The sequence below is a fragment of the Nerophis ophidion genome, linkage group LG10 (assembly GCF_033978795.1).
Source record: "Nerophis ophidion isolate RoL-2023_Sa linkage group LG10, RoL_Noph_v1.0, whole genome shotgun sequence".
In the NCBI taxonomy this organism is placed as follows: Eukaryota; Metazoa; Chordata; class Actinopteri; order Syngnathiformes; family Syngnathidae; genus Nerophis; species Nerophis ophidion.
In genome coordinates, this window is record NC_084620.1 from 46,984,701 (window position 1) to 47,009,700 (window position 25,000).

Genomic DNA, 25,000 nt, shown 5'->3' on the forward strand with positions numbered 1-25,000 from the left:
AATGTTCCCCTGCCTCCTCAAGCCACATGCTGTCTTGGCAAAGTCAGTGATTCGGCTCCATGTTTTGTTTGAAGTATATTTCCTCGCCATTGTCAACAAAAGGCTTACAAATTCACCTCTATAGCTTATTGCTTAAAGAAATATAATCGTCTTTTTTTGACAGATTTATGATGCCGGGGAGGTGTTTGGAATCATGCAGATCCAAGAATATGATGATGATTGCCCGGATGGAGACAGGACTAAGCATGGAGCAGTAATTGGCTCAAAAGTAATTGTGACCCACAAAAGTGGACTGCTTACCTCACAACCAGGAAGGTAAATATGGCAAGATGCTTCGTTACACATCGTTTTTATTTGGAATTTGAAATTATTTAGGTTAAGGTAGGGCTGGGCGATATATCGATATACTCGATAAATCGCAGGTTTGTCTCTGTGATATAGAAACTGAGTACATCGTGATATTCGAGTATACATTCTCACGCAGTTGCTCTTCACTGCGGGCATTAAACTACAGGCTCTTCCCACTCTTTCTTGTCTCTCCTTCTCACAGAGACGTAAACCAAGCGCACCTTCTTACACACGTCACTTGTGCGACGTCACACGTTCTTACGGAGCAGACAGGTAGCGACATGGTAATATTAGCTGTGATGCTAACGGTGCGGTGCGAGTGGTAATACGAGAGAGAGAAGGTGCGAATCTGGTAACAAATGAAGGAAGAATTAATTCCCAAGAAAATCAGCACAGGGTCCATCGCTGGCGGTGGTTTGGCTTCAAGCGGGAAAATGTTGAACAATATTGCGGCAAAAGCATTGCTACAAAATGTAGCACCACTGCTAATGTAGCATCATTTGAAAAGTCACCCGCTAGAGAATGAAGAGTGCTTGAAACTCTGCATGTCAACATCTCCTTTGGGTGCCACACCAACAAAATGCCGAAGCAACTGTTTCCAGATCAACACCGTGTGAAAAAAATAGTCAACAACAGAAGGAGATAACATCCGCAGGAACCGACCACTTAGCGAAGGACATGCACTATTTGATTTCCTAGTACGCAGCTCATTTTTATTTGACAGTTATTGAAATATCTTGTGTGACATCATGCACAAAAGTGCACTTTATATGTTTTAAACTACCATATTTTTTGGACTATAAGTCACGTTTTTTTTTGTAGTTTGGCCGGAGGTGAGACTTGGCCAAACTATTTAAAAAAAAAAAGAAGTACATTTTTATTTTTAATTTATTTATTTTTTTTGGTTTGGCCGGGTCTCACCCCCGCTGGACTGTGGAGAAGACAGCGACTTATAGTCCGAAAAACACGTATCGTAGTGGCGTTCTGTACAAAAAGTGCACTTTAATCTAGAGTTGTTTTGATATGTAATCTTAGTGACATCATGCACAAAAGTGCACTCATAGCTTGTTTTAAAATATCTCTGACAATCTTGCACTTTCTGTTTTGGAAATGACATGAATGTTTGTGCTACTGCTTAATAACTGTTTAATAAATACAGTTTTGGTAAATTGACTTAGTTGTGATTTCCCTCTCTGCATGAAAGTTTAAAAGTAGCACATATTAATGCAGTATGAAGAAGAACGTTTTAATGTAGACACATAGAATCATCATACTGCTGTGATTATATGCATCAAGTGTTCATTCAAGGCTAAGGCAAAATACCAAGATATATATCATGCATCGCCATATGGCCTAAAAATATCGAGATAAGGGGCCATATCGCCCAGCCCCAGATTAAGGTTTTTCCATTTATTTTGTTAATAATTATTTTTTTTACACGTTTCCATCCATCCATTTTCTACCGCTTATTCCCTTTTGGGGTCGCGGGGGGCGCTGGCGCCTATCTCAGCTACAATCGGGCGGAAGGCAGGGTACACCCTGGACAAGTCGCCACCTCATCGCAGGGCCAATTACACATGTTTGAATAGCATAAAAATATATTTGTCAATACTAGCAATCTTAAAATACAAGTTGTTTATCGTATTTTCTGGACCATAGGGCGCACCGGATTATAAGGGGCATTAAAGGAGTCATATTATATACATTTGTTCTACAAACCCCGTTTCCATATGAGTTGGGAAATTGTGTTAGATGTAAATTTAAAAGGAATACAATGATTTGCAAATAATTTTCAACCCATATTCAGTTGAATATGCTACAAAGACAACATATTTGATGTTCAAACTGATAAACATTTTTTTTTTTTGCAAATAATCATTAACTTTAGAATTTGATGCCAGCAACACGTGACAAAGAAGTTGGGAAAGGTGGCATTAAATACTGAGAAAGTTGAGGAATGCTCATCAAACACTTATTTGGAACATCCCACAGGTGTGCAGGCTAATTGGGAACAGGTGGGTGCCATGATTGGGTATAAAAACAGCTTCCCCAAAAATACTCAGTCTTTCACAAGAAAGGATGGGGCAAGGTACACCCCTTTGTCCACAACTGCGTGAGCAAATAGTCAAACAGTTTAAGAACAACGTTTCTCAAAGTGCAAGTGCAAGAAACTTAGGAATTTCAACATCTACGGTCCATAATATCATCAAAAGCTTCAGAGAATCTGGAGAAATCACTCCACGTAAGCGGCATGGCCGGAAACCAACATTGAATGACCGTGACCTTCGATCCCTCAGACGGCCCTATATCAAAAACAGACGTCAGTCTCTAAAGGATATCACATCATGGGCTCAGGAACACTTCAGAAAACCACTGTCACTAAATACAGTTGGTCGCTATATCTGTAAGTGCAAGTTAAAGCTCTACTATGCAAAGCGAAAGCCATTTATCAACAACATCCAAAAACGCCGCCGGCTTCTCTGGGCCCGAGATCATCTAAGATGGACTGATGCAAAGTGGAAAAGTGTTCTGTGGTCTGACGAGTCCACATTTGAAATTGTTTTTGAAATATTCGACATCGTGTCATCCGGACCAAAGGGGAAGCGAACCATCCAGACTGTTATTGACGCAAAGTTCAAAAGCCATTATCTGTGATGGTATGGGGGTGCATTAGTGCCCAAAGCATGGGTGACTTACACATCTGTGAAGGAACCATTAATGCTGCAAGGTACATACAGGTTTTGGAACAATATATGCTGCCATCTAAGCCCTGTCTTTTTCATGGACGCTCCTGCATATTTCAGCAAGACAATGCCAAGCCACATTCAGCACATGTTACAACAGCGTGGCTTCGTAAAAAGCGAGTGTGGGTACTCTCCTGGCCCGCCTGCAGTCCAGACCTGTCTCCCATCGAAAATGTGTGGCGCATTATGAAGCGTAAAATACGACAGCGGAGACCCCGGACTGTTGAACGACTGAAGCACTACATAAAACAAGAATGGGAAAGAATTCCACTTTCAAAGCTTCAACAATTAGTTTCCTCCGTTCCCAAGCGTTTATTAAGTGTTTACAAAAGAAAAGGTGATGTAACTCAGTGGTGAACATGCCCTTTCCCAACTACTTTGGCACGTGTTGCAGCCATGAAATTAAAAAAAATAAAGTTTATGAGTTTGAACATCAAATATCTTGTCTTTGTAGTGCATTAAATTGAATATGGGTTGAAAAGGATTTGCAAATCATTGTATTCCGTTTATATTTACCTCAAACACAAATTCCCAACTCACATAGAAACGGTTTGTAATTTGGGAATGTCCAGCGCGCCAGATTGAAAAATTTCACGGGTCGCATGCGGCCCCTCAGGCCTTAATTTTCCCAGGTCTGGTTTACAATGTGTTAGGGAAAACTGTTTGAAATATGGTTTTGAATGGAAGCCATGTAACATCTTCACAGCGTTTTCTTGGTTGACCATGCTTGGACGTACCGCGTGGGTCATGTCCGTCAGCAGCTTGAGGAGATTCCTGGCTTGTTGCAGAGGATGGCTTCTCTCATGGGCTTGGACTTCACTGGAAAGGAACTTGACGCTGACGCGGTGCAGCTTGTGATGGATCGTATGTGGCTGTACAACCAGACCTACCAACTTTCCCAAGGGGTACGTACTTATACTTTACACTGTCATCAATTATTTAGTTTAAATAAAAGTACAATGTGTAGAAGCCAGAGCTGAAATTCAATTAGAAAACGGCTTTGGGTTCTATTCTCTTGTTTTGATTACCATATTTTTCCGACCATGAGGCGCACCGGGTTAAAAGGCGCAATTTTGTGTCTATTCAGGTCTTTTTTTATGCAAAAGGCGCATTAAAAGGGTCATTTTATGTTTTTTTTCCCCTAAATTTGAAACTAGAAATGTCCGATAATATCGGACTGCCGATATTATATTATCAGCCGATAAATGCTTTAAAATGTAACATCGGAAATTATCAGGATCGGTTTCAAAAAGTCAAAAGTATGACTTTTTAAAACGCCGCTGTACGGAGTGGTACACGGACGTAGGGAGAAGTACAGAGCGCCAATAAACCTTAAAAGCACTGCCTTTGCGTGCCAGCTTAATCACATAACATCTACGGCTTTTCACACAGACAAGCGAATGCAAGGCATACTTGGTCAACGGCCATACAGGTCACACTAAGGGTGGCCGTATAAACAACTTTAACACTGTTACAAATACGTGCTGCACTGTGAACCCACACCAAACAAGAATGACGAACACATTTCGGGAGACCATCCGCACTGTAACACAACATAAACACAACAGAACACATACCCAGAACCCCTTGCAGCACTCACTCTAACTAACCCCGCCCACCTCAACCTCCACAAGTTCTCTCAGGGAGAGCATGTCCCAAATTCCAAGCTGCTGTTTTGAGGCATGTTAAAAAAAAATTATGCACTTTGTGACTTCAATAATAAATATGGCAGTGCAATGTTGGCATTTTTTTTTTTTCATAACTTGAGTTGATTTATTTTGGAAAACCTTGTTACATTGTTTAATGCATCCAGCGGGTTATCAGAACAAAATTAGGCATATTAATGTGTTAATTCCACGATTGTATATATCGCTATCGGTTGATATCGGAATCGGTAATTAAGACTTAAAGGGGAACATTATCACAATTTCAGAAGGGTTAAAACCAATAAAAATCAGTTTCCAGTGGCTTATTTTATTTTTGGAAGTTTTAAAAAAAATTTTAGCCATCATGGAATATCCCGAAAAAAGGCTTTAAAGTGCCTGATTTTCGCTATCTGTAAATCCACCTGTCCATTTTTTACTGTAACGTCACATAGTGACGCCAATACAAACAAACATGGCGGATAGCACAGCAAGATATAGCGACATTAGCTCGGATTCAGACTCGGATTTCAGCGGCTTAAGCGATTCAACAGATCACGCATGTATTGAAACGGATGGTTGGAGTGTGGAGGCAGATAGCGAAAACGAAATTGAAGAAGAAACTGAAGCTATTGAGCAAATAGCTATTGACGCTATTCGGCGATCGCCTTCTAACTAACGATTGAGTGTCGCAGGGTATCCATACATCTATGTGCCATGTCTGTCGTACCATCACCGGTAAAATGTGCAGACCAAACGATCGGGACTTTCGCATCTTATGACACTGGAGCAACTTAAATCCGTCGATTGGTAAGTGTTTGTTTGGCATTAAATGTGGGTGGAGGGAAAGGCTGGATGCAAATATAGCTACAAATGTACATACAGCTAGCCTAAATAGCATGTTAGCATCGATTAACTGGCAGTCATGCCGTGACCAAATATGTCTGATTAGCACATAAGTCAGTAACATCAACAAAACTCACCTTTGTGATTTCGTTGACTTTATCGTTGGAAATGCATCTGCTTTGAGTGTCGCAGTGTATCCATACATCTCCGTGCCGTGTCTGCCTTAGCATCGCCGGTAAAATGTGCAGACCGAACGATCGGGACTTTCGCATCTTGTGACACTGGAGCAACTTAAATCTGTCGATTGGTAAGTGTTTGTTTGGCATTAAATGTGGGTGTACATTAAATTTGTGGCGTTAAATTTGTATGTACAAATGTACATACAGCTAGCCTAAATAACATGTTAGCATCAATTAGCATGCCGTGCTAATCGATGCACACTCCACGTAAGTCAACTTGAATCCGTCCCTGATGGTGTTGTTACACCCTCCGACAACACACCGACGAGGCATGATGTCTCCAAGGTATGGAAAACAGTCGAAAAAACGGAAAATAACAGAGCTGATTTGACTTGGTGTTTGTAATGTGTTTGAGAAAATGGCGGATTTACTACCTCTGTGACGTCACAATCGCTCTGAGTGCGAATAATAGAAAGGCGTTTAATTCGCCAAAATTCACCCATTTAGAGTTCGGAAATCGGTTAAAAAAATATATGGTCTTTTTTCTGCAACATCAAGGTATATATTGACGCTTACATAAGTCTGGTGATAATGTTCCCCTTTAAATGATAAATAAATGATAAATGGGTTGTACTTATATAGCGCTTTTCTACCTTCAAGGTACTCAGAGCGCTTTGACACTACTTCCACATTCACCCATTCACACACACATTCACACACTGATGGAGGGAGCTGCCATGCAAGGCGCTAACCAGCACCCATCAGGAGCAAGGGTGAAGTGTCTTGCTCAGGACACAACGGACGTGACTAGGTTGGTACTAGGTGGGGATTGAACCATGAACCCTCGGGTTGTGCATGGCCACTCTTCCACTGCGCCAGTTGGACGATATCGTAATATCAGATATCAGCAAAAAAGCCATTATCGGACATCTCTAGTTTTGACATTTCTGCTTGATTAGACTTTTCACTTCAGATTTTTTTTTTTAATATTCCCGAAGCAATTGTTTCGCAAATTGAAATGTCTTCAAATACAAATTACCAATAATCCAGGACAATGTCGCCACCTGCTTTGAAGTAGGAAGTTCAAACAATTGTACGGATTCTAAAACAGCGTTTTTTAACCTTTTTTGAGGCGAGGCAGATTTTTTCATTAAAAAATACGTCGGCACTCTACCAGCAGAAAATGTTAAAGAATTTAACTCCAACATGTCGTCGTACCTTATTTTGTAGCTAGTTCAGTTTTGGTTTTGTTTTGCATAGGCATTGCCTTTTCCTTTCCCTTCCGTTCATTATGGTTTAAGCATTACATACATTTTTACCTGCACACTGCCTCCCGCTGTTGTTTGCATATTGAGAGCACAACAAACTGTCCTCGTCTCACCCGACACATTCCGACTTTTACAAAGCAATTAACTACCTGCTGCCACCTACTGATATGGAGTATTACGTGGTTACCCTGCCAAGTTTTACACAGCACAGATTATTTGCAGATTCTAATTATTGATTTGCAAAAAATATTTTTGGGACCAATTAGGTGGAGTTGCATAATTTCCCACGGCACACCAGACAATATCTCATGGTTCCGTACAGCGGCGTTTGAAAAAGTCATACAGTGGGGCAAAAAAGTATTCAGTCAGCCACCGATTGTGCAAGTTCTCCCACATAAAATGATGACAAAGGTCTGTAATTTTCATCATAGGTACACTTCAACTGTGAGAGACAGAATGTGAAAATAAATCCAGGAATTCACATTGTAGGAATTTTAAAGAATTTATTTGTAAATTATGGTGGAAAATAAGTATTTGGTCAACCATTCAAAGCTCTCACTGATGGAAGGAGATTTCGACTCAAAATCTCACGATACATGGCCCCATGCATTCTTTCCTTAACACGGATCAATCGTCCTGTCCCCTTAGCAGGAAAACAGCCCCAAAGCATGATATTTCCACTCCCATGCTTCACAGTAGGTATGGTGTTCTTGGGATGCAACTCAGTATTCTTCTTCCTCCAAACACGACGAGTTGAGTTTATACCAAAAATATGTATTTTGGTTTCATCTGACCACATGACATTCTCCCAATCCTCTGCTGTATCATCCATGTGCTCTCTGGCAAACTTCAGACGGGCCTGGACATGCACTGGCTTAAGCAGGGGGACACGTCTGGCACTGCAGGATTTTATTCCCTGTCGGCGTAGTGTGTAACTGATGGTAACCATTGTTACTTTGGTCCCAGGTCTCTGCAGGTCATTCACCAGGTCCCCCCGTGTGGTTCTAGGATTTTTGCTCACCGTTCTCATGATCATTTTGACCCCATGGGATGAGTTCTTGCGTGCAGCCCCAGATTGAGGGAGATCATCAGTGGTCTTGTACGTCTTCCATTTTCTGATAATTGCTCCCACAGTTGATTTTTTCACACCAAGCTGCTTGCCTATTGTAGATTCACTCTTCCCAGTCTGGTGCAGGTCTTTAATTATTTTTCTGGTGTCCTTCGATAGCTCTTTGGTCTTGGCCATAGTGGAGTTTGGAGTCTGACTGTTTGAGGCTGTGGACAGGTGTCTTTTACACAGATAACGAGTTCAAACAAGTGCCATTAATACAGGTAACGAGTGGAGGACAGAAGAGCTTCTTAAAGAAATTACAGGTCTGTGAGAGCCAGAGATCTTCCTTGTTTGAAGTGACCAAATACTTATTTTCCACCATAATTTACAAATAAATTCTTTAAAATTCCTGGATTTTTTTTTTCACATTCTGTCTCTCACAGTTGAAGTGTACCTATGATGAAAATTACAGACTTCTGTCATCATTTTAAGTGGGAGAACTTGCACAATCGGTGGCTGACTAAATACTTTTTTGCCCCACTCTACATTTTTACTTTTTGAAACCGATACCGATAATTTCCGATATTAAATTTTAGAGCATTTATCGGCTGATAATATCGGCAGTCCGATATTATCGGACATCTCTAGTCACAACCCACCTGCAGTACCTGCGAGGACACCAGTTGAAGACCTACGCAGTTGGTGTATTCACTAGTGAGATTGTGACTCTTTTTCCTGCTTGCACCTTCAGTCTGCAGAAGAAAAAGTTCCAGTGTGGTACATCATGGATGAGTTTGGCTCTCAGGTGCAACACTCAGACCATCCCAGCTGTGGCATGGCTCCCTTCTTCCATGTTGAAGAGCAAATGGCCTACACTGTCCTCTGGCCTTTCATCGACCTGCAACATGGAGGTGATCACACACACACACACACACATACACACACACACACACACACACACACACACGTGTGCACAGGGAGGGTGGACCATGTCAGAATGTTCACCACAAGTCAACAGTGGTGTGTCAACATCACAACAATGTTCATTGTCCTCATCTCCAAGTCAATGTATTCAATCATTCTCATCAATTCAAGAAATACGTTATTTTCTAGCCCATAGGGCGTACCGGATTATAAGGCGCTCCGCCGATGAATAGTCTTTTATCATAGAAAAAGCACATTATTATTATTTTTTCCTAAATGAAAAAGACTTTCTTGTGGTCTATATAACATGTAATGTTGGTTCTTTGGTCAAAATGGTGCAAAGATGATGTTTTACAGATCATCTCCAAGCCGCTTTCTGACAGTCGCTACGAGATGCGCCGTTTTGTGGGCGGTCTTATTTACGTGCCTCCACTTCGATAGCGTCTTGTCTCTGTCGTCTTTGTTGTAGCGGTGTAGCGTGCAAGGACTGGAGTGGAAGAAGAGTCAAAAGATGGAGCTAACTGTTTTAATGACATTCAGACTTTACTTCAATCAATGACGGAGCAGCATCTCCTCATCCGCCGAAAATGTGCCCCGTGAAAAAACGTCCGACCGGAAACTCTCTAAACACTAAAGTTCCTTGGGTGAATAATGTAAACTCACTATACCAGTATGTTTTAGCGCTTCCATAGCGAAATATAAGTTATAAATTCGCAGTACTTTTTGTTAGAAATGGTACCAGCGGAGGATGAATGTCCCATAACAAGAAGATAAGAGAAAAAGAAGAAGCTTATAGACTATGGTGTCATCAAGGTCTACAAAGGCGGACACGCACAATTTTTCAGGACTTACACAGATCCCAAATACAGATCAGCAGGTAAAAAAATAAACTTTTGCATAATACTGCGAAACAAAACGCCAGATAATATGTCTTACCTTATACACAAACCATAATAATACTCGTATGTTGAAGCACAGTACAATCCTTCAAGCAGTGCGGCTTCGTAGCTTACCAAAGTCGTACTAAAACATTTTGATAGATTTCTGAGCGCCGTGTGTAATGTTCTATATATTCAATGGAACATATAAAATGTGGGTGTTGTTTACTTGAGTCATATTGCAGTCGACACCTATCTCTTATGTGTGACTGCCATCTACTGGTCAAAGTTTTCATTACACCATGTACCAAATAAAATAGCTTCGAGCTCGGTAAACAAAACCAGAATCATTCCGTACATTAGCGCACCATGTTATGAGGCGCAATGTGGAGTTTTGAGCAAAAAAGAGGATTTGAAGTCCGCCTATAGTCCGGAAAATACGGTACCTTTTTACCAATGACAGCAACAACCTGCACCACACTGAAATAAACTTGATATTAAATTGGAAGAGGCAACATCACACAGTAAACAACGTGTCGTCAAAGTACACTCACACTCCTACTACTACTACGAGGGAGTAGTAAACAACAAGTCAATGATTAGCTTGCAATATTACTTGACTTTTTTTTTGGACATGAGACAGGACATTCAATTTGTTTATTTACTACACAATCCGGTGAAAAGATTCAACGCTGCTGGCAAACTGCTGCTAAGCTAAGCTAAGAAACACAGCTGAGCTAAAATGCTGCTCTGAGCACGCTCTCGCTGACGCCCGTTAGAGACGCACACACTCTGCTCTCATGAAACGTCTGTCAACTGCATATGCAAGATATGTTTTTTTTAGGTCACACAAATTACTTTTCCTAGTAAATCATTAATTATACAGTAGTAATGAGTAATTACTTTTAAGTCACAAATAGCTAGCTGTAATTACCTAATAATATTCAGAACAATCGTTGAGATGTTTTTAGGGTAAGCTGTGCCCGCCCTGGGCTGGAAGCTGTTTGTGTATTTTGTTGTTTTTTTTTACATCTGAACAGGTAAAAACAAGATGCTTGGGAATGAAAACAAAAGCATGTTGACTTAAACGAAAATACAACTACTGTAACTGACATGTTTGCTGACGTAAATATACGAGACCAAAATGTTGGCAGTAATTAAATCCAATCATATTTAATATCGTCTTGTCGATGGGTGGGACGAGTTCGGAATACATCCAATCATAGCTCTTTAATGGCGTACATTGAAAAAGGGGTGGGCGTTACTTATGAATAATAATTAGTCTACCTTAATGCCGATGATTAGTAGGCTCTACATAGGCTCCAGCAATATGATTGGATTTCGTTTCTGTCAACATTTTTGTCTCATTTTTATACGTTAATTAACATGTCAGTTAATCTTGTTATCGTCTTAGCCAACGTGCCTTTGTCTTTGATTACTTGTCATTCTATTTTTACTTGTCCCGATGTTAAAATAATAAAAAAAACATTAAAATAAACTGCTTCCAGCCCAGGTCGGACACAGCTTACTATGTTGGCTGGCACACCCGCCCATGACGCCAGGACAGCTATATATATATATATATATATATATATATATATATATATATATATATATATATATATATATATATATGTGTCGCTGGTGCCTAACTCAGTTACAATCGGGCAGAAGGCTATATATATATATATATATATATATATATATATATATATATATATATATATAGGCTATATATATATATATATATATAGGCTATATATATATATATATATATATAGCCTTCTGCCCGATTGTAACTGAGTTAGGCACCAGCGACACACATATATACATATAAACATATATATACACACACATATATATACATATATACATACACACACACACACATATATATATATATATATATTGTGTGTGTGTATGTATGTATATATATGTGTGTGTATATATATGTTTATATGTATATATGTGTGTATATATAAGTATATATGTACATATAAGTGTATATATGTGTGTATTAATGTGTGTATATATGTGTATATATATGTATATATATATGTATAAATGTATGTATGTGTGTGTGTGTATATATATATATGTATATATATATAAATGTATGTATGTATATATATAAATGTATGTATGTATGTAAAAAATAAACCTAAATAAATTTTATTTTCAATGTATCAAACTGTTATTTCAGTCCCACTTGGACACAACCTGTCTGCTAAGGAGAAAAAACAATGCTTGTTAGCTTTCAAATCCCCTACTCCAAATGGTTCAAGGACAGCTCTCCATTTACTTTCGTTTTTTAAGGGGGCATTTTAGCCAAAAGTTGCATTACATTTAAAAAAAGAAAAAGGTAAAAAAAGCATCAATAATGCAATAACAAAAATGATTGACTCACTTTGAATTATTTAATTTGACAGATGAAGTAACACGTGACTTTGCATACGGTGAGTCAAACCCGCTGGTGAGACAATGTCGTCTGTTACCATGGATACCTGCTGATCTACAAGGGCTTTGTGAGAGAACCACGGAACCAGCGGATTCATACTATGAGGTGGGCATCATTGTTGTTCATATTGAATCAATCAATTTCTTTATTGTCATTGTCATAATAACACAAATCATGCTCAGGGTCATGGCTGCCTTGTAAACATCTTAAAGAGGACCGGCTGTCTTGCCCAAGGACACAAAGGCAGTGACTTGGCTGGGCCACGCCATCCCCCCATACATACAAACCCCAAAACCCGTGAAGGCACGTTGTGTAAATGGTAAATAAAAACAAAATACAATGATTTTAAAATCTTTTTCATCCTATATTCAATTGAAATGACCGCAAAGACAAGATATTTAATGTTAAAACTGGAAAACTTATTTTTTTTGCAAATATTAGCTAATTTGGAATTTGATGCCTGCAACATGTTTCAAAAAAGCTGGCACAAGTGGCAAAAAAGACTGAGAAAGTGGAGGAATGCTCATCAAACACTTATTTGGCACATCCCACAGGTGAACAGGCTAATTGGGAACAGGTGGGTGCCATGATTGGGTATAAAAGCAGCTTCCGTGAAACGCTCAGTCGTTCACAAACAAGGATGGAGTGAGGCTCACCGCTTTGTGAACAAATGCCTGAGCAAATTGTCGAACAGTTTTAGAACAACATTTATCAACAAGCTATTGCAAGGAATTTGGGGATTTCACGATCTACGGTCCGTAATATCATTAAAAGGTTCCGAGAATATGGAGAAATCATTGCACATAAGCGGTGATATTACAGACCTTCGATCCCTCAGACGGTACTGGCATAAAAAAAAGCAACATCAATGTGTCAAGGATATCACCACAAGGGCTAAGGAACACTTCAGAAAACCACTGTCAGTAACTAGAGTTGGTTGATACATCTGTAAGTGCAAGTTATGCAAAGCGAAAGCCATTTATGAACAACACCCAGAAACGCCGCCGGCTTCTCTGGGCCTGAGCTCATCTAAGATGGACTTATGCAAACTGTTCTGTGTTCTGACGAGTCCACATTTCAAATTGTTTTTGGAAACTGTGGACGTCGTGTCCCCCAGAACCAAGAGGAAAAGAACCATCCGGATTGTTATAGTCGCAAAAGTTCAAAAGCCAGCATCTGTGATGGAATGGGGGTGTATTAGTGCCCAAGGCATGGGTAACTTACACATCTGTGAAGGCACCATTAATGCTGAAAGGTACATCCAGGTTTTGTAGCAACATATGTTGCCATCCAAGCAACATTATCATGGACGCCCCTGCTTATTTCAGCAAGACAATGCCAAGCCACGCTTCACAACAGTGATAATGTGTGGCGCAATATGAAGCCTAAAATACCACAACAGAGACTGTTTAACAATTTAAGAATGGGAAATAATTCCACCGGAAAAGCTTCAAAAATGTGTCTCCTCAGTTCCCAAACGTTTACTGATTGTTGTTAAAAGGAAAGGCCATGTAACACAGTGGTAAAATTGCCCTTTTGCCAACTTTTTTGCACTGTGTTGCTGCCATTACTTTCTAAGTTAATGATTATTTATCAATTCCAACATTAAATATATTGTCTTTGCAGTCTATTCAATTGAATATAGGTTAAAAAGATTGGCAAATCATTGTATTCTGTTTTTATTTACCATTTACACCATGTGCCAACTTCACTGCTTTTGGGTTTTGTATTTGTGATTAACATAGAAATGTATTTATTAAAGCACTAATGATAACATACGTTACCTGGTGGTGTTCTTGTTATATTCTTTGGTTTGAAAAATGTAACTTTGAGCAAGTTGCAAACTTTAACGAGACTAGAAACGAGGTCGAGTGCATTCAGTAACTGTTGTGTCTGTGCGACGTCCAGTCCGTCTTTCAGGAGACCAAAGAGCTGCTTCCTGTGGAAATCCAAACCTCTGCTTTACCCAAGGACAAAATACTGAAGTATGTCTACAATATGAAGAGATATGTCCTTCTTGTAAACATGATACACAAAAGTTTAGTCTTTAGTTCTGTTGATTTCCGGTGTACAAAAGTGTATTGCCAAATGTATTTCTTATTTCGCCTTTATTTGACAAGATTAGAAACGCTTTGAGATTACAAACTTAAAATGATTAAGTTGATTAAATCAGTGTTATTCATTAATATATAGATTGTTTTATTTAAAAAAGTTAAAAGCCTTAAATACTCTGAACACATGTTGCTTTTTATGTATATTTTAAAATGATTATTTTTTGTGAATATTATGCATTTTTTAGGATGAGCACAACTGCAAATTGTTTGCAACTGGGGCATTATTCAAACGCAGGCCTGGGCAATCATTTTGGACTGGATTATGGACTGGCCTCTCACACTATTATGTTAGATCCACTCTGGACTGGATTCTCACACTATTATGTTAGATCCACTATGGACTGGACTCTCACGCTATTATGCTATATCCACTATGAGGTCACCAACGCGGTGCCCGCGGGCACCAGGTAGCCCGTAAGGACCAGATGAGTCGCCCGCTTGCCTGTTCTAAAAACAGCTCAAATAGCAGCACTTACCAGTGAGCTGCCTCTATTTTTTAGATTGTATTTATTTACTAGCAAGCTGGTCTCGCTTTGCTCAACATTTTTAATTCTAAGAGAAACAAAACTCAAATAGAATTTGAAAATCCGATAAAATATTTTTAAGACTTGGTCTTCACTTGTTCAAATAAATTCATTTATATTTTTTACTTTGCTTCTTCTAACTTTCAGAAAGACAATTTTAGAGGAAAAATACAACCTTAAAAATGATTTTAGGATTTTCAAACACTTTTACCTTTTTACCTTTTAAATTCCTTCCTCTTCTTTCCTGACAATTTAAATCAATTTACAAGTAAATTTATTTTTTTATTGTAAAGAATAACAAATGCATTTTAATTTAATTCTTCATTTTAGCTTCTGTTTTTTTGGCGAAGAATATTTGTGAAATATTTCTTCAAACGTATTATGATTAAGATTCAAAAAAATTATTCTGGCAAATCTAGAAAATCTGTAGAATCAAATTGAAATCTATTTCAAAGTCTTTTGAATTTCTTTTACCATTTTTGTTCTGGAAAATCTAGAAGTAATAATGATTTGTCTTTGTTAGAAATATAGCTTGGTCCAATTTGTTATATATTCTAACAAAGTGCAGATTGGATTTTAACCTATTTAAAACATGTCCTAAAAATTCTAAAATTAATCTTAATCAGGAAAAATGACTAATGATGTTCCATAAATTCTTTATTTTTTATTTTTTCAAAAAGATCCGAATTAGCTAGTTTTTCTCTTCATATTTTTCGGTTGATTTTTGAATTTTAAAGAGTCGAAATTGAAGATAAACTATGCTTCAAAATTAAATTTTCATTTTTTTTGTGTTTTCTCCTCTTTTAAATCTTTCAATTACTGTAAGTGTTTTTTTCATCATTTATTCTCTACAAAAAAACTTCCGTAAAAGGAAACAAAATTTACGACGGAATGACAGACAGAAATACCCATTTTGTTATATATATAGATTTATTTATTAACGGTAAATTGAGCAAATTGGCTATTTGTGGCAATTTATTTAATTGTGTATCAAACTGGTAGCTCTTCGCATTAATCAGTAACCAAGAAGTAGTTCTTGGTTTCAAAAAGGTTGGTGACCCCTCCACTATGGACTGGACTTTCACACTTATGTTAGATCCACTATGGACAGGACTCTCACAATATTGTGTTAGATCCACTATGGACTGGACTCTCATAATAGTATGTTAGATCCATTATGCACTGGACTCACGCTATTATGTTAGATCCACTATGGACTGGACTCTCACACTTATGTTAGATCCACTATGGACTGGACTCTCATTATGTTAGATCCACTATGGACTGGACTCTCACGCTATTATGTTAGATCCACTATGGACTGGACTCTCACACTTATGTTAGATCCACTATGGACTGGACTTTAATAATATTATGTTAGATCCGCTATGGACTGGACTCTCACACTTATGTTAGATCCACTATGGACTGGACTCTCATAATATTATGTTAGATCCACTATGGACTGGACTCTCATAATGTTATGTTAGATCCACTATGGACTGGACTCTCACGCTATTATGTTAGATCCACTATGGACCGGACTCTCACACTGTTATGTTAAATCGACTATGGACTGGACTCTCACGCTATTATGTTAGATCCACTATGGACTGGACTCTCACGCTATTATGTTAGATCCACTATGAACTGGACTATCACACTATTATGTTAGATCCACTATGGACTGGACTCTCACACTATTATGTTAGATCCACTATGGATTGGATTCTCACACTATTATGTTAGATCCACTATGGACTGGACTCTCACACTATTATGTTAGATCCACTATGGACTGGGGTCTCACACTAATATGTTAGATCCACTATGGACTGGACTCTGACACCATTATGTTAGATCCACTATGGACTGGGGTCTCACACTAATATGTTAGATCCACTATGGACTGGACTCTCACTATATTATGCTAGATCCACTCGACATCTATTTTACCGGTCGCCCAGGGGCGGGTCCCCACATCAGCGGTCCCCTCCAAGGTTTCTCATTGTCATCCCATTGGGTTGAGTTTTTCCTTGCCCTGATGTGGGATATGAGCCGAGGATGTTGTTGTGGCTTGTGCAGCCCTTTGAGCCACTCGTGATTTAGGGCTATTTAAGTAAACTTTGATTGATTGATTGATTGATTGATTGATTTTACTTCGGGGGCCAAATTTAGAGAAAAAATGTGTCTTGGGGCCGGTATCTTCAATTTCGACTCTTTAAAATTCAAAAATAATAACAAATTTGGCTTTTTTGTCCCAAAAAAGCCAAATTTGTTATTATTTTCCGAAGAACTCCAAAAAAATGGACTGTGGAGAGATCTAAAAACAGCAGTTAGGAGAAGGCATCCTTCAAATCTGAGAGATATTTGTAGCAGTTTGCAAAAGAAGAATGGCATAACATTTCAGTAACAAAGTGTAAGAAACTCATTGTTTCAGTTTCAGGGATTATTTCAGTTATTTTTTTCCATAGGGGGTGCTACCAAATATTAAGTTGAGGGTGCCAATAATTTTGTCCAGTCCATTGTTGGAATTCTGTGTAAAATAATATCAGATTTGGGTTTTTTTTTGTGTGTGTGTTGTTCCTATGCAAGCAAAATAAATACACATGTGAGTACCAACACATTTGTAATTTCAACAATTTTCTGGGAGAAGGTGTGCTAATATTTTTGGCCGTGACTGTAATAGAAAACCTCACAACAACGCCTGATGGAATGCTAAAAGCGTTATGACAGACCGCCTTAAAAAAACGGAATGCCATCCATCCATCTTCTTCCGCTTATTCGAGGTTGGGTCGCGGTGGCTGCAGCCTAAGCAGGAAAGCCCAGACTTCCCTCTCCGCAGCCACTTCGTGCAGCTCTTCCCGGACGATCCCGAGGCGTTCCCAGGCCAGCCGGGAGACATAGTCTTCCCAACATGTCCTGGGTCTTCCCCGTGGCCTCCTACCGGTTGGACGTACCCTAAACACCTCCCTATGAAGGCGTTTGGGTGGCATCCTGACCAGATGCCCGAACCACCTTACCTGGCTCCTCTCGATGTGGAGGAGCAGTGGCTTTACTTTGAGTTCCTCCCGAATGACAGAGCTTCTCACCCTATCTCTAAGGGAGAGCCCCGCCACCCGGCGTGGAAACTCATTTCGGACAATTGTACCCGTGATCTTGTCCTTTCGGTCATAACCCAAAGCTCATGACTATTGGTGAGGATGGGAACGTAGAATGACCGGTAAATTGAGAGTTTTGCCTTCCGGCTCAGCTCCTTCTTCACCACAACGGATCGATACAGCGTCCACATTACTGTAGACGCTGCACCAATCTGCCTGTCGATCTTACGATCCACTCTTCCGTCACTCGTGAACAAGACTCCTATGTACTTGAACTCCTCCACTTGGGGCAGGGTGTTCCACCCTTTTCCGGGCGGGAAACGTAATGGAATTTAAAAAATTTTTTTACAGAATGGGACACCCAGAATGTAGATGAAGACAAAGAATGTGGGATTTACAATATTAACTATGAACGATAAAACACTGCATATTGACTAATATAGGAACGTCACATGCCGTCAATTGAAATACTTTACAGTCAAGCGAAACGCAACAAAAATGCAACAAACACAGCGAAATATGAACGCATACGCTAAAAAAAACTCTCCTATGATCTGATATATCACTATTTCTTGTAAAAATCTAATTTTGTGTCTGACCCCGAAACCCGTATTTCAGGCTGGCCGCTCTGGAAACACTCTGTGGAAACGCTCCCCACCCACACTGCTTGGTGCCTCGTCTGAGCTGCTGTGACGTAGATTACCATCGTAACTAATTACATTACCGTAGTAACTAATTAGATTACCATAGTCACCAGTATATCATGCAAAACCGCAGATTCCAACCATTGGAAATACTTTGTGTAGTTCAAGGCCTATGGTCATTTGAAAGCATTATTGCAGATCATAATTGCAGCTACAGCTTTCGATCTTAAAGATATAAAAAAAAATATTAGGGAATGCTTGTGTTTTCCCATTTTCTCTCATTTTAGCTCAAAGACTTGCCATTTCCCAGTGAATGATGTCTTACCAAATTAGTTAAAACCACAGCGCTTCTCTGCCAAGCAATTCCGACATTAAGAGATCGATTTAAGAGCATGCTAATTACCCAGCTTTTCCTTGCACATGCTGAATCTCTATTTAAAAATTTTCTTCAAGGGTTTACTCTGAAATGTCCCAAGTAACCAACAACTTGAAACACGCACGTTTCCAGCAGACAGACAACGAGGAGGAGGCTGATATCATTTGGAGCTACGACCACATTAAAGACTACAGGTGAGAAGCATCCATCCATTGTCTTTTGGTTATCTGGCTGTGGGTCACGGGGGAAGTCTCTGGCCACCTACTCCAAGCTCCACCAGGGGAACACGTGGGCGTTCCTAGGCCACCTGCCAGACAATCTTTAATCATGTCTCCTCCTGGTTGGGTGTGCCTTGACCATCTCCGGGAAGCATCCCGGAGAAGTCAGAAGTCGATGTCCCACCTCAACTGGTTCATCTCGATGAGCTTCAAGACGTAGTCACCTGAAATGGGTTTCACTTCACAAGTGTGCTTGAAGCTCATCGAGAGAATGCCAAGAGTGTGCAAAGCAGTAATCAGAGCAAAGGGTGGCTATTTTGAAGAAACTAGAATATAAAACAGGTTTCCAGTTATTTCACCTTTGTGTTCATTCATAGTTTTGATGCCTTCAGTGACAATCTACAATGTAAATAGTAGATAGATAGATAGTACTTTATTGATTCCTTCAGGAGAGTTCCTTCAGGAAAATTAAAATTCCAGCAGCAGTGTACAGAGTTGAGATCAATTTAAAAAAAAAGTAAAAAGTAAATAATGGGGTTTTAAAAGGAAAGAAAATAGAGAAATATTACAAAAAGAATAAAAACAATGGGAATAACAATATAACAGTAAAATAAGAATGTAACAAGACAAAGTAGGCAGTAGTGACCATGTTATGAAAACGTTTTGCACTGTTAATGTTTTGCATCCCCTGTCATCCTAATACCCCCCGTCCCCCGTCCCAGAGAGGAGTTGTACAGTCTAATGGCGTGTGGGACAAAGGAGTTCTTGAGTCTATTAGTCCTGCACTTGGGATGAAGCAGTCTAGCACTGAACAGGCTCCTCTGGCTACTGATAACGCTATGCAGAGGGTGACTGGCATCATCCAGGATGCTCACTAGTTTGTCCACAGTCCTCTTCTCTGCCACCGTCACCAGTGAGTCCAGTTTCATTCCGATTGTAGAACCGGCCCGCCTGATCAGTTTCTCAAGTCTGGAGCTGTCCTTCTTAGATGTACTGCCCCCCCAGCACACTACCATGTAGAACAGAACACTGGCAACCACAGACTGGTTGTACATCCACAGGAGTTTTCTACAAATGTTGAAGGAGTGCAGTCTCCTGAGGAAGTACAGCCTGCTCTGTCCTTTCTTGTACTGGTGGTCCGTGTTAACAGTCCAGTCCAGCTTATTGTCCACCCAAACCCCGAGGTACTTGAATGAGTCCACAGTCTGTACCTCAACTCCCTCGATCACAATAGGTTGTGACCTTGGACTCGACCTCCCAAAGTCAATGACCAGCTCCTTGGTCTTTGACGGATTGAGCTGCAAGACATTCGTGTGGCACCAGACAACAAAGTCCCTCACCAGGTTCCGAAACTCCTCCTCTCTGCCGTCCCTGATGCACCCGACGATGGCTGTGTCATCCGCGTACTTCTGGATGTGACACAGCTCTGAGTTGTAGCAGAAGTCAGCGGTGTACAGGGTGAAGAGAAGAGGGGCCAGCACCGTTCCCTGCGGTGCTCCGGTGCTGCTGATCACAGTGTCAGACGTGATGTCCTTCAGTCTGACGTACTGTGGCCTGTCGGTGAGGTAGTTCGAAATCCAGGCAACCAGGCAGGGGTCCACTTGCATTTTGTAGAGGGGTATAACGGTACGTGTATTTGTATTGAACCGTTTCGGTACAGGGGTCCGGTTCGGTGCGGAGGAGTACTGAACGAGTTCCACACGAACATATGAAGTAGCCGCCTATGCTAAAGTCTTAACAAGCTGCTCCGCTCCGTTCTGCCTCCGTCTCTGTCTATACACAGCACCCTGCATTGTCCCACCGACACAACCATCTGATTGGTTACAACCGTAGCGGTAACAGCCAATCAGCAGTGCGTATTCAGAACGCATGTCGTCAGCGCTTCAGCGTCGAGCAGATAGGTCTTTAGCAGGGGAGCAACGGACTCTCCCCAAATTATACTAAACACTTCCAAGTCAACTACTTTCTAAACATCACTATGAGCCTGTTGACCTTCTAGAAACAAACTGCAGCTCAGCTCACTCGCAGTTCTGGTTTGAGGTGAAGGCTGGTTAGCTTTTAGCGTAAAGTTAGCTCATTTTGCGGTGTGTGCGTGTGTGTGTGTGTGTGTGTTTGTGTGCGTGTGTGTGCGTGTGTGTGTGTGTGTGTGTGTGTGTAACGGACAGTCTTGATTGAGGTGTGTTGAAGCAGCAAAAAAGGACATTATAATAAATGAAGAGTTTCTGTCTCTGATAGTGAATATAATAATGTAAGTGCATCATAAAGCCTACATGAACTCCCAGGTGTTCAGGGATGAATCGTCTTTCCTATTGCTATTGTACAATTTTTTTCAGCTATAGTTACATTAATCATTAGTAATGTAGCAGCCTGGTTTTGAATGGCACGGTCCCTGCTATCACATGTTGATACAAATATAACATTTACATAATAAAAATCAACCACAGGCTTCCCCAATGCTGTAATAAATTAAGCATGATGAGTTGACTTGAAACTGTTTATTGCTGCACTTTTTATATTTACAAGAAAAGTCGTGTCACTTGAGGCAGTTTAATGTGGATTAACGTGGGCAGAATTATTATAGTGTTCCTAATGTTAAAAGGATAAAGCCATTGTTTACAAATTTGTAAATAAATTACCAAAAAATTTATATGTTGTTGTTTTCTTACTGTACCGAAAATGAACCAAACTGTGACCTCTAAACCGAGGTACGTACCGAACCGAAATTTTTGTGTACCGTTACACCCCTAGTAAATAGTCATGAAAAAAAAGAACGCATTAAATTAGGAGAAGGTGTGTCCAAACTTTTGTCCTGTACTGTGTACATATACACTATATTGCCAAAAGTATTTGGACACCACTCCAAATGATCAGAATCAGGTGTGTTAATCACTTGGCCCGGCCGCAGGTGTATAAAATCAAGCACTCAGGCATGGAGACTGTTTCTACCAACATTTGTGAAAGAATGGGCCGCGCTCAGGGATTTCCAGAATGGAACTGTCATAGGATGCCACCTGTTAAACAAATCCAGTCGTGACATTTCCTCGCTCCTAAATATTCCAAGGTGAACTGTCAGTTTTATTATAAGAAAAGTGAAGAGTTTGGGAACAACAGCAACTCAGCCACCAAGTGGTAGGCCACATAAACTGACAGAGAGGGGTCAGCGGATGCTGAAGCGCATAGTGCAAAGACTTTCTGCACAGTCAGTTGCTACAGAGCTCCAAACTTCATGTGACCTTCCAATTAGCCCACGTACAGTACGCAGAGAGCTTCATGGAATGGGTTTCCATGGCCGACCAGCTGCATCTAAGCCATACATCACCAAGTCCAATGCAAAGCGTGGGATGCAGTGGTGTAAAGCATGTCGCCACTGGACTCTAGAGCAGTGGAGACACCTTCTCTGGAGTGATGAATCACGCTTTTCCGTCTGGCAATCTGATGTTCCGAAAACGGAACATTTTGGACTGCATTGTGCCGAGTGTGAAATTTAGTGGAAGAGGAATTATGGTGTGAGGTTGATTTTCAGGAGTTGGGATTGGCCCCTTTGAATGCTCCAGGATACCAAAACATGTTGGACAATTCTTGCTGCCAACCTTGTGGGAACAGTTTGGAGCGGGCCCCTTCCTCTTCCAACATGACTGTGCACCAGTGCACAAAGCAAGGTCCATAAAGACATGGATGAGAGAGTCTGGTGTGGATGAACTTGACTGGCCTGCATAGAGTCCTGACATGAACTGGATGGAACACATTTGGGAGGAGACTGAGAGTTAGGCCTTCACCACCGGTCGAAAATTCCTCTCAATACACTTCACAACATTGTGGACAGCCTTCCCAGAAGAGTTGAAGCTGTAATAGCTGCAAAAGGTGTTCATAGTGAACCCAATGAGTTGGCACCTAAAGTTCATAAGTGAGTCAAGGCAGGTGGTCAAATACTTTTGTCAATATAGTGTGTGTGTATGTATATTATGTATATAATGTGTGTATGTGCAAGGGCGGAGCGCCTATTGACAAATGTACTAAAAAGTTCCAAAAAAATCACAATCTGACATTGATTTTAAATTGTGATTCAACAAAGCTTTTAAAAACCTCATGGTTCTATTATTTCATTATTGTAACTTTTGTCAGTTTGAAGGAATTTTCAGTGACCACTGGGTCTTTTCTTTCACAGCAAGGTGTCAACAGTTTTATTTACATCTTTACTTTTCTCTGTTTGAATATTTTCTTTTCCAACAGGAGGTTTAGTGAGGATCGACCTCATGTCCTATTGAACCAGTTTCCCTGCGAGAACCTTATCACTGTAAAGGACTGCCTTTCTGCCTTGGCCCGGAGACTGGAGACTGGTTCCGATGTGATACCGGAAACCTTCAACCTCCATACAGAGCTTCCACAGTTCATAAGGCACTATCAACTGAGACACAAGAGGTTTTTCTTTTCTTTTTCTTTAAAAAAAAAAAAATCCATTACAATGAAAATTTGTTACCGTATTCTCCGGACTATCGAGCGTGCCGGTACATATAAGCCGCACCCACTAAATATATAAAAAAGATATATAACACTTTTCCATACATTTGTCGCACCAGACTACAAGCCATGTATATATTCATTCCAAAATGAGTTTACACAGAAGCAATTCTGTAAATGTCTATTTAAAGACCCTAATTGTTTGCAAACGGCGGCAGTAAAACGGCTGATTATACAAAACAGAAGTCATGGTCATGGACCTACTGGCTGTGCAAGCCAGCTCTCCAAACAGCTAAAAAGACTCAATTACTCCATAGTGACATATTGGTGAATTTATTGAAAAAATACAAAATTAATGCCATTGTAAGTTAATAATCCAAACACAGACACTCGCTTGGTTACATTATGATAGCACATGCAAATATGCATGAAAACAGACATCCCACATTGGACAGTTTAGTGAGTATGAACAGTTTTAGTTTCATTGTAAAACTTAACAAAACGTTGCTCAGGCTGATGAATGAAGAATCCGTACTTGTAGTTACGCTATGGACGGCTACAAGACGAAACGGCACTTGTACTTCTGGTTGAAAGCATGGAACGGAAAGGACAGTGCAGCACCTGCTCAAAAGATGGCGCCATAGCACAAACAATAACACACCATTTGCAATTTCGCTGTCAGCGAAGAAAAATCCATGAATTAGCCGCACACTTGTATAAGCCGCAGGGTACAAAGCATAGGAAAAAAGTAGCGGCTTATATTTACTAGGAATTGGAAATTATCGGATTTTTACGATGCTTATTTCATTTTTGATTCTTTTGGGGCGGCATAGCTCGGTTGGTAGAGTGGCCATGCCAGCAACTTGAGGGATCCAGGTTCGATCCCCGCTTCTGCGATCGTAGTCACTGCCGTTGTATCCTTGGGCAAGACACTTTACCCACCCGCTCCCAGTGCCACCCACACTGGTTGAAATGTAACTTTGATATTGGGTTTCACTATGTAAAGCGCTTTGAGTCACTCGAGAAAAAGCGCTATATAAATGTAATTTGCTTCATTGCACATTTGTTTTTTGTTTTTTTTTCAGGGGAGACGATAACCACTGGATATGCAAGCCCTGGAATTTGGCCCGTGGGATGGACATACACATCACTAACAATTTGAACTACATAATCCGACAGAGGGAGAGTACGCCAAAGGTACTGACAAAGTTCAATGAGTACAATGC

The 25,000-nt window shown here is 40.2% G+C and overlaps 1 protein-coding gene across 1 annotated transcript in view; it reads left to right on the forward strand.

The window, feature by feature from the left end:
* ttll12 (tubulin tyrosine ligase-like family, member 12) overlaps positions 1-25,000 on the forward strand; it is a 56,068-nt gene that overhangs the window by 7,445 nt on the left and 23,623 nt on the right. The window contains exons 2-9 of the mRNA XM_061913945.1: positions 164-315; positions 3,799-3,997; positions 8,831-8,990; positions 12,311-12,444; positions 14,248-14,324; positions 19,176-19,292; positions 23,547-23,735; positions 24,860-24,971. Coding sequence (XP_061769929.1) covers positions 164-315; positions 3,799-3,997; positions 8,831-8,990; positions 12,311-12,444; positions 14,248-14,324; positions 19,176-19,292; positions 23,547-23,735; positions 24,860-24,971 — 1,140 coding nt within the window. The remainder of the gene's footprint in view (positions 1-163; positions 316-3,798; positions 3,998-8,830; positions 8,991-12,310; positions 12,445-14,247; positions 14,325-19,175; positions 19,293-23,546; positions 23,736-24,859; positions 24,972-25,000) is intronic.